The sequence below is a fragment of the Pelmatolapia mariae genome, linkage group LG2 (genome assembly GCF_036321145.2).
Source record: "Pelmatolapia mariae isolate MD_Pm_ZW linkage group LG2, Pm_UMD_F_2, whole genome shotgun sequence".
NCBI lineage: Eukaryota > Metazoa > Chordata > Actinopteri > Cichliformes > Cichlidae > Pelmatolapia > Pelmatolapia mariae.
The window spans coordinates 26,891,876-26,903,163 of NC_086228.1; the positions used below are offsets into that span (position 1 = coordinate 26,891,876).

Here is an 11,288-nt window from a genome sequence, read left to right on the forward strand (position 1 = left end):
AAAGATAATTGGGATACAATATGATTGAGAGAAGATAATTGTCCTCTTTTTTGTTTTGTTTCAAATTTCAAAGACAGGAAAGTTTGTGTGTGTGTGTTTTTTTTAATCTTGAAAGAGAGGCTTCAGATAAGTGACAAGTCATTATTGAAAGAGAGAAGGATCAAAATAACAGGTTTTCAAGGGAAGTCCACCAAAATCACCTTCCTCTCCTCTGCTGATTGCACGATTGGCTTCTGGATGTGTGTGACGTGAATAGTGAGTGAGGAGATGATACTGTTGAAAAGAGCCTTCCCCTCAGAGCAATTGCCTGTCTGATGCCTGGGGCCTCTATCATGACAACACAAAGAAGAAAACCACCTAAGAACTGCTATAAATGCTTTTGAATGTGTTTCTCTTTACATACACCTTCAGTCATTGACGCCACTGCAATATGTTGATGCTTATGCCAGTAATATGTACCCCTCTGTAGGATGCACATTTTCCAAGTACTTATTAAGTATCCTGATGAGATGGGGGGCAGATATTTGCATGCTTCCACGTTGTTCCTGATGCGTATGTTTACATTGAGGGTACAGAGGAAATTACTTACTTGATGCATATTGATATGTTCCTGAACCTGTTAAAATTTCCATTTGCTTGAATCATGACAACTCTAAAGTGCCTCATGCAGCTTACTAAAAAGGGTATAATGTTAAATAAATGAGCCATAACAATAACACAGAAAATTGTCAGCAAACTGTAGCTCTAGGGTTTGTGATGAATCTCAGTGCTCCATGATAAACGGATGCATACATCACAAGATCGGTACATGGCTATGACATCAGCATAACAGTGAAAATGAGCATTTATAACACTGAGTCAGACTGTTGATATATAAAATAAATAGGAAGGGGTTAACCCTGGGTAAACTCTTGGCCACTATTTTTTGTTCTTAGCTGTCAAGAGTAGCAGGTGGTGTGGTCTGATTCAAGGTTTGACGTGTTGTGTGTTCAGAGACACTCTTCTGCATACCTTGGTATGCAGAGTGGTTATCTGAGTTATTGTTGCCCTCCTATCAGGTCGAAGCAGTCTGGTGATTCTCCTCCAACCTCTGACATCAACAAAGCATTTTAACCCAAAGCTTTACTGCTCACTGGATATTTACTCTTTTTTTTGGATCATTCACAGTAAAGCCTAGAGATGGTTTTGTGGAAAAATCACAGTAGATCAGCAGTTTCTGAAATACTCACGGCAGCCATTCAGACACCAATAACCATGCCACATTCAAAGTCACTTAAATCACCTTTTGTTCCCATCATTCTCATGCCCAGTTTGAACCTAAATATGTCATCTTGACCATGTCTGCATGCCTAAATGTATTAAGCTGTTGCCATGCGGTTAGCTGCTCATATATACACTATTCAGCTATCATCAGAACAGCACAAAACAATAGTGACTGCATGCCAATATTTAGAGGCCAGCATGAAAAAACGAGTCATTAAAGAGGAGCATTTCTAATCAGCAGCAACAATGTGCAAGGTTGATCGACGCTAAACATGATGCAACACTGAGACTGTAACAGTTTCTCGTAGTATTTAAGTAATTACAGAATGGTGTTCAGGTTATTTTTGCGCACTGGTTAATGTTTTCTGGAAGCTGTGTACTTTCAAGTAAGTATGGAGGGCAATGATAGAAGATATTCTTAGATATATTATATCTGAGTTTAAGAGATAGAGCACACAGACAAATTCACTGATCTGGTGTTGAAGGTTAAAGAGTATGTTTGGCTTTCTTCTTGAAAGGTTATTCCTGAGATACCCAAAGGAGTCTGTTTTTTACGTGTTTGATAGAGAGGAGGAAAAAGTCTGTCTCTGTGTGTTTCTGTCTGCTTCTATCTTGGTATGCATGTGAGTGTCTTGTTTGCCACCAGCAGGTGCCATCACCTACCTTTCTGTGTGCCAATGAAACACTGTCTCTTTGAAAGAAGATAATTTGGATGGCACCCATAGCTCTCAACCAGGAACCTACAGATCTTCTATTCCACAGCCTCCCACCACCACCAACCCCTCCAGCAATCCAACCAGGCGTCTCCCTCCTCCCCACTGAGCCCCCCTCTGCCATCTCAAGCCCATGCATACCACTCGTGGAATATTTAACAGCAGACATGTTCATGAATGTCAATGTTCAGAGATCTCACAGCTTTGTGCTTTTTTTTTTTTTTTTTTTTTTTTTTTTTTTTTTTTTTTACACCTTGTTTTCTTTTCTCAGCCCTCTGGCCCTCAAACACATACTGGGTCAGTGTGAGAGAATGATCCTCCAGGCAGAACTGAGAGTTTGAGTGTGGATCTCAGTAGAAACAGCAAAGCACTATACGCTTTAAATGAAACATTAGCCATGCTTCAGTTATCATACTTAAATGTCAGAGGTAGAGTCAAGTGGAGTTAAGAATTATACATATACATCAACCACAAGAGTGAGAAGTATAATTCAGTATGACATTTAATGTAAAAAAACTTATTTCACTTCCATTATTCCTAAAAATGTTGAATGCATTTGAGTTTAAATGCTTTCTTTCTAGATATAACCTTGACACCCCCGAAAGGATCACATGCACATTCATCTTAAATCTTTTTTTTTTTCTATTAAGTGCAGCGACGTTTGTATTTTGAATAAAGGTCGATGAAGGACTAGGCTGAGAATTTAATGAACAGAGATTTATAAACCAATCTCTCAAACTGTGGAGCTGAACCTTTCCCTGCTTTTTCGATGTGTTGCTTTGTGTGGTACATACAGTGCTATATGGTTGTATTTATAGGTAATTGTGTTTGTGTGTGTTTGTGTGTGAGAGAGATCTAAATGGGGTAGCAATGTGTTCAAATTGGACATGACTCACCAGGTATTTCATCAGTGCCACCTCATAAATCCCACAACATTAAAATGCATTTCATGTGTTTGCATGTGTGTGACTGAAACAGCAATTAGCTGGTAACGCGTTGGGCTTTTGTGTGTGTAGTCACTGGCATGTGCTGATTTCCTGACTGCTACAACATCTCTCTCTGTTCCTGCAGGGTAGAGGAGAGTTTCAAGACTCTTTTCTGGTCAATCTTCGGGCTGTCTGAAGTGATTTCGGTGGTGCTGAAGTATGACCATAAGTTCATAGAGAACATCGGCTACGTGCTGTACGGAGTCTATAATGTCACTATGGTGGTAGTTCTTCTCAACATGCTCATTGCCATGATCAACAGCTCTTACCAGGAGATAGAGGTACAAAAACAGGATAGTTGATCAATAGAAAAAGGGTGTAATATTGTAAACAAGTCAATAAGGTTCATTTGTATGAGTGTCTGATTGTGCCTGCAGGAGAATTGCACCATTACTTAAAAAAACAAAGAGATCAATACAGTGGCAACAAGCAAAAACATCAAACGCATAATAAAATGAGTATTCCAGAAAAACCCAAAAGGTTTTAAAATAATTTTTACATTTCTGATTTTTGTCATGCTTGTTCTAAAAATGAACACTTACTTTCTTACCTGAGATATTTTAAGCTGAAAAAATCATTCTTCACCCTCAATAAACATTAAGCAATAATTTTGAGTGAAATGCAACTGGAATATATGAAATCAAAGCTTTATTTATTCAAATAATGATTAACAAAAATGTGCTTGGTATATATTCCTATATATATATATATATATATATATATATATTTCATTTGAACACATTACAAAAGACTTAAATTGCAATTATGTAAGTTACATAGTTAAAGTCAACATTTTGGGCAAATTTGATATTTAAAGGTTTGGGGGGGGGGGATTTGTTCACCATAATTTTTTTTTTTGGCTTCATAGCATACATAATAGTAATCATAGTAAATAGTGTATAAATGAACATACCTAGCAGAAATGGGAGTTTTCTCTATCATGAGTCATTTGTAATTGATCTTAGGTAATATTCTAATAATTTGAGATAATGGATATCTGATTTTGATGAGCTCTAAGCCATAATGATCAAAATTAAAGCAAAGATACTTGAAATATTTTATTTTATACTGAAAAATTGTATTTTTGAATTAAATTACAAAAAACCTTGACATTATTAAACATTTTCAAGATGTACCTGTTCAGTAAACAACAAGTTTAGTGTGATAAGCTGTATTTTAATAGCTTTCAGTGTGTGGACTTCATTGTCCGTATTGATTGTATTTTAAAAAGCTACATACAGCAAGTTCATTTATTGATTTTTCATGTAGTCTTCATCTATCACCAGATACACTCTTTGCTTCTTTCTGTCTGCCTCTGCAGGAGGATGCCGATGTGGAGTGGAAGTTTGCTCGAGCTAAGCTTTGGCTCTCCTACTTTGATGAGGGCCGCACCTTACCCGCCCCCTTTAACCTCGTTCCCAGCCCTAAGTCCTTCTACTACTTGGTCCTAAGGATCAAGTCCTGTCTGATTCGCCTCTGCAAGGCCAACGGCCATCACCATAATGAGGTGGAGATGGGCATGCTCAACTCCCAGGCCAAGGTCAGTGTTTTTACTATATTTGATTATTTTACACATGTTTGGCAAACTGCTTATGACATTGTGATTCATGGTTAATTAATGATTTTCCAAACCTAGCTGCCAAAGCTATTTAATAATAGACTATTTGTTTTAAACTGATTGTTAGTGATACATTTTCTAAGCACCTTGTTTCAGCTTTTTTAACAAAACATTTCATTGCCAGACAACTGTAGTCAAGTTTTGGTTTGGTTTGGTTTCTAGCACTAAATTTAATATTTACTGCTACAAATGCAGTCCTTTCTTTATCCATTTTTCTGCTGACAGGATCCTTTCTGGCTAAAGCGTAATTGTTATTTTCCTACATGGAAGTAGTTAAACTGCTAAAAATCAATGAAGGGGCAATAAACGCTGATTACACCCACCACAATCCTCAGTGGAGTTGCCCATATGGGTCAGTTATTTGTATATTGATCATCAAACACTGAATCTTTAGCAACTGTAATTGGAGAATGCACACAGTCAAACCAGGAACCCCAGAGGAAATGTAGGATATTCCAACTGCAAGTCTAGAAATTAAATCTAGTTCAGTTTCACACTTTGTTCCTCTTACGATTTGTGCTTCTAAATAAAAATCACTGCAATGACAAAAATGCCTCGTGTGACAAAAATATTATAGACCATTTAATGCGCAATCAGTCTTGGTGCTGGTGTTTTCTGCAGGCATTTCTGCTGCCTGATCCCTAAGCTCAAATGGCTCACCTCAGCACCTCAGCTAGGCTATTAGGCAGGCCATTAGCTTTACCCGCGTCTGCTCAAATGCTCAGGCAGGACAAGATGGGTTACACCCTGGTGCTTCTGTGAGCGCCTAAAGTTTTCTGACAGTTTCACAGCCGAGCCAAGGAAGTGCAGCAAGCGATCGATACATGAGCTTGCACCAGTCCACAGTACAGTGTTGGAAAATGTCAGCTGAGATTAGGAAAAGGCAGCCTGCTCTTTCTGTGTCTGTATCTTCGTAGTGGATGGTGCGTGTTTTGTCTGCTGTTTAAGAAACGTAAAGCTAATCACTTTAGTTTCAAAAAGCATATGCACATAAATTGTGTGTACTTGTGTTCATTCGGTAAGTGTTTGTTTTGTGGTGGTGTTCATGTTCGTTCTTGTGCTCTTTGGTTAACTGCCTTTCACAGCAGTAGGGATAATTAATTTCAATATAAGGTAGCTGGAGGCAGCAAAAACCCACAAAGCAGGTTACTGCATGGGGACTAGATCACAGAAAACACACCAAAGAGATTTCAGCTTTGTCAGTGGGCCTTTTGAAAACCTCTGCATAAGATATGTGTTTCTCACACTCACTGAGTCTGAAACAATAGTAGATGTCTGGGTGTATGGTACAATAAAGAAATGATAAAAAGGGATTAAAAAGATATTTATTTACCTCACAATAGCACACAAAAATGCTGTATGTGCTGTTGCTCCAGTTCACAAGATGAACTTCCCTGCAAAAGAAAAAAAAACATAAAGTCACTGAGAGCTCAAACTGACAATGACCTTTTCATCTTGATAAATGCTCTCTCATAACGAACATTAGCTAAGGGGTTCTTCATTTTAAAGGGAATCAATTTTTATTAAGTTTCAGTAGTTATTTGCATGGTCTTATTTTTATTCAGACAATTTGGGTTGTCTTTTTACAGTTAAACAGTTCATATGTTCTTGGAGAAAAAAGCTTATTGGAATCCACTGTGATCGGATGCTTCATAACTTAAAGCCTTGTCAGAAGTTCTAGGATAGAGGAATATTGTTTATTATTCATCTGTTTATTGCTAAACTTAGTCTCCATTTGAGCATTTGGTCTTTTTGATATTTCCTGCTTTTACTGTAGACCAGTTTGTTGCGTAGTTCGCACTTCAGTTTAAACCCTTTATTTTTTTACACTGCAGTGTTGAAGTGACACACATGCTACAAAGCAAGGTCGTAGACATGAAAGGCACTTAGGAGTGAGTTAATAAAGATTCTTTCTGGCAAGGGTATGCAGTCAACTCTCTTTGCCTTCTCTTTTAAAACATCTCAACCGCAGATATTAATAAACACTAAGCCCTAGCCTTTCTTTTATTGCCGTCTTGCCACTATGATGCCTCCGTTAACACCCTTTTCAAATGCTTCCGTCTGGCATGATCCATAGAACCTAAAATATGACATTAACACTCGACTTCTTCTATCTGTTTCTTGCTCTTGTAGGATGAACGCTTCAAGTCTTATCCACGGCCTGGAGAAGAGTTCACCCAGAGAAAAGCTAGAAAACACCCCACCAGATACCAGGTAAGATGGAGACCGAACTGGATACAAAGAGCACAGGATGTGTGGAGTGATAATGAGACAAGACTTAAAAATTTGATGGAGGCAAGAAAGGAATCAAATGGGAGACAAAGAGACAGTATAAGGAATATGTAAGAGAATAGTATTAGATGGGTGTAGAACTATAGCGAGAGCGAGGTTCGCTGCAGGGTGATGACAGTGAAGGAGAAAGGAGAGGGAAGCAATGAGGAAATTCTGACACAAAAGAAAGAAGAAAGAAGGTGTGAGGGAGACACAAAGATAAGGTAGAGCTGGTAGAGAGGAAGAAATCTCTCAAGTTTCAATGGAAGGGCACTGACTGAAAGGAAGACGTAAAAAGAGAAGAGCGAGCAACAGGGTAAGGCTGAAAATTCCTCTAATGAGCTGTTTGAAAGAGATCGAAGGTAGGCACTCAGTAAATGAGCTCAAAGTATAACACTGAGAAGGGGAAAGATGCTTTCCACCTTAGTCTGTTCTTCACCTCTCCCCTGAGGGAAATCTAGCTTCCTTGATAGGCTGACTCCACTTTTGTCTTAAGCCTCCTATTTTGTGTGTTTTTTACTAGACTACACTACACACACCCACACACAAAAGTAAGATGTCAGTTGGTGTGGTGTGCATGTATGCTACATGTGGGGGGACCAGTATTGACCCATGTTCACAGTCCCTACATGCAGAAATTGACAGCTTGAAGCTTGGAAACAGTTGCAGCAGATCCCTGTTGGCCACAGATTTATTCTCAGTGTCTCAGTTACTATCTCAAAGGCACAGTACTCACTCACTGTCCTTACAGCTTTGTGCTTATGTTTACACACAAGCGTGGATGAGTTTCGAAATATGCAATCAGAGAAGTTTACTGGGTAAATATAGCATCCGTCGCCACATCCCCTTGACACGTCCTCTTTGTCTAATCTTCTTTTTCTTCTCTTTCTCATAGAAGATCATGAAGCGCCTGATTAAGCGTTATGTGCTTAAGGCTCAAGTGGACAGAGAGAGTGATGAAGTTAATGAAGGTAAAAATTCCCTCTTCATTAAAGCCCACTTTCATTGTGTCATTATGTGCTTAAGGAACACTGTGTTCGGAAAGTTTTCAGACACTTTCAACTTTTCTGCATATTGGTATGTATAAAAAAAATGTTTTAATAGATTCAGTTCATTTAAAAATATAAATGGAGTTGTAACACTTTAAAATGACAGAGTAAAAATGCTTGTGTGTGTGCGTGTGCGTGTGTGTGTGTGTGTGTATGTTTGTAAATTAAAAAATAAAAGGCTGAAATATGCTTTTTACATAAGTATTCAGAGTGTGGAGAGGTTTGCACAAGGTTGGCATACCATTATTTTGGAAAATTTCCAACAAGGTTGGATGGGGGAGCCACTTTCAGTTATCTCTGTACTCCTAAGTCTTTGTTGAAGTAAAACATCCCCACAGCATGATGCTCCCTCATCATGTTTGGCTGTAGGGATGGTATTAATGAGGTAACACTCAGTGCCTGGTTTCCTATACACACTCCACTGGGAATTTCAGCCAGTAGTTTAATCATCCTGTCATTAGACCAGAGGAGTTTGCTTTGCATGGTCAGAAATACATCCAGGTGCCTTTTGGCAAACTCCCCGCGGGCTGCTGTGTGCCTTTTAGTGAGGAATGGCTTCTGTCTAGCCACTCTATCACAAAAGCCTAATTGGTGGCTGCTGCATTGAATTTGTCTTGTAAAGTTATCCCATCTTTACAAAGGAGCTCTGGAACTCATTAATAGTGATCACCTGATTTCTGGTTACATGTTGCATCGGGGCCCTTTCATCTCTGATTACTCTGTTTGGCTAAGTGGCCGGATCTAAAGAGAGTGTTCATACGTTTTAAACTTTTCTCCATTAGAGAACAATGAACACTTTAAATGCTACAGAAAATTTCTTGGATCCTCCCCCAATTGTTACTTTAGACAGGCTTTTGTGATGATTGTGCAGACAGTTCTGTGAACATAGTGGGTTGGCTTTCACTTTGACACACACCATAAACTGTGAGACTTTATGTGCTAATTATTTCAGGTGAATTAGGCACAACTGTCTTCATTTTGGTTGCAGCAACATTTTAAGGTCCAAAAAAATTCAAAATTTAATATTCACCTCTTAGTTTTATTAAATTGAAAAATGGCTTTGTCACTGTGGAGTATTGTGTGTTTACTGAAGAAAGAAAAAAGAGCCTAATACCTTTTTAGATGAAACTGAAGCTTTGAAAAGGTTTTAAAACTTTTCTAAATGCACTGTACATGAGGGACAAGAGTTATGCGTTACTGCGTTTGAGACTGTACTGTGTGTACTTCAGTGTAAAATGATGTCATTGCTCACATGCATCAACACTTTTTGTGTGATCCTGTAGGTAACTGCCTACCTGCATGCATGTCTTTGATCATTCGTACTAATGTGCCCTAATTCCTGTGCCATACCTCAGCTCTTCTTTTGTACCTGTGTCCGTGTGTGACTGTGTTGTAGGTGAGCTGAAGGAGATCAAACAAGACATTTCCAGCCTCCGATATGAACTGCTGGAGGAGAAGTCCCAGGCCGCAGGCGAGCTGGCTCTGCTCATCCAGCAACTTGGCGACAAGTTTGGCAAGAACACCATGAGACACTGACAGGACTTGCAAGAAGGGATGGGGAGAATGTGAGAAAGGGTGAAATCAGGAAGAGGTGGGAGGGTGGGGGTGGGGGGCAGAAAGCTGGGTCAGCACAGGTATTTTTAAGGCCTTGATAGTACAAGAGGGAGAGAAAAGAGACAGGGGAAGCAGGATGTTTATGAGATAGACAGGATGAATGGAGGACAGTGGAAGAAAAACATGACATAAAGAAACTGGGCAGAGTGAAACAGCAGATTTAGTTATGCAAGGACACAATTAGGGAGGAATGTGAAAAGCAGATTGTGAACACAAGAGGGTCAGAGGTGAAGTAAAGCGAGTCAGAGGGGTTTTGTGCTGACAGTTCAATTCTAATTAAAGGCAAAGTCTTTCACGAGGCGCGAGAAAGGAGAGGAAGAAAGAGCCTCGCAGGCTGGGTGGGAGGCAGAGGGAGACGAATGAGGAGGAAAACACAACTTCCATGAGATATGACGAGGCACCACGGGGCATAAGACTGAGGCAGTAAAAGCCCCCGCACCCACTGCCAAGATATATCAATGTATCACCAACTCGGAGAGGGAAACCCAGAAACGGGATGACACAGAGAGAGGGCTGGAGGGGGAGAGGAACAAGTGAGAAAAATATCTTTAAAAAAAAAACTGCCACTGTTATTTACACCGGAAAGGCTGGCATTGCTTCTGAGTCCTCACTTTGTTGGGACAAGCATAGATGCCTGTGAGAATACTGCACACACCTTTATACAGCAGGCTGTCTAATTAATGCATATCCATTCATAGTGCACAACCTATGATCAGGACTCTATGGATTCAGGAAAAATGCACCTATTTAAAAGTCATTAAAGAAACCACTGAAATATTAAACATTGTCTTATTATCTTAATGTCATTTAGAATTCTGTCCTCATAGCACAGACAGTGTTAGGTCCAGCAGATCCAGAAGATCCATGCTAGAACAAAATGACTGTAATTTAAGAAAAAAAAAATCCACTCAGACAGCTTCTTCTTTACCTCATTCATGCTGCCAGAAAAGAAAATGACAATTAGGATAAACAGAAACTAATCTGAGGCTTTTACAATGCATCTCTTCCATTCTTTAAAATCAAGAGGGCCATTCTTGTTTCAACAACTTTAAACCAGCGTGTTGAAGTATGGCCGAGATAATTGCTTTAGATATTCCCCTCTCCACTGTGTGTTTGGAGCACTAAGTGTCTCATGTTTTCTAAAATGGTAACAAAAAAGTGACAGGTCCGCGAGGAATATGTTTACGGCTCTAAATCCAGAAGGTCAGCACTGAGGTTAAGCCCGTGAAGGTAGCAAAACTGAGTCTGCTCCAGGGCAGCCAGACATTTGTGAGGAGAGAAAATCTCCGAGATGCAGAGATATATTTATGTATGCAGTGATCTGGCAGTAAAACTGGAATTCAGCTGCAGAAGCTGTGCAGAGTTATTTTATGGTCTTTCTTTTATTTTATTTTGGAGACATATTTGACATACAACAGCATAAACTAAAGTGCTGTGTTAGACATTGGTTATAGCTGAAAAATAGTTTAAACAAACAAAATAAAAAAGTATAAAACAGTTTGAGAAGTTATTAAATCTGGACATTATTGTCCAGAGTAATGTAGATATAAATGGGGTGCTAAAATCTATGATGACCTGTGGGATCAGATACATCATCGTTCCCTTTTGTGACTGAGGCCCAGATTTTGATTTAAAGCAAATATGAACATACTAGGCATCCCAAAGCTGAAAGACACACCAGTAGATCTAGTTAAGAAGCTCCTGTCCTTGATTCTTTTTATTAATTAATCATTAAATTCAAGGTTCTTTCTTGAATCCTTGAAAATTATACTTC

The 11,288-nt window shown here is 39.1% G+C and overlaps 1 protein-coding gene across 1 annotated transcript in view; it reads left to right on the forward strand.

Annotated features, from left to right (window-relative positions):
* Window positions 1-9,469, forward strand: part of trpc7b (transient receptor potential cation channel, subfamily C, member 7b) — a 53,641-nt gene extending 44,172 nt beyond the window's left edge. Inside the window, exons 8-12 of the mRNA XM_063486825.1 lie at window positions 3,048-3,243; window positions 4,284-4,502; window positions 6,714-6,794; window positions 7,747-7,822; window positions 9,297-9,469. Coding sequence (XP_063342895.1) covers window positions 3,048-3,243; window positions 4,284-4,502; window positions 6,714-6,794; window positions 7,747-7,822; window positions 9,297-9,436 — 712 coding nt within the window. The 3' untranslated portion in view covers window positions 9,437-9,469. The remainder of the gene's footprint in view (window positions 1-3,047; window positions 3,244-4,283; window positions 4,503-6,713; window positions 6,795-7,746; window positions 7,823-9,296) is intronic.
* Window positions 9,470-11,288: the final 1,819 nt, after the last annotated feature.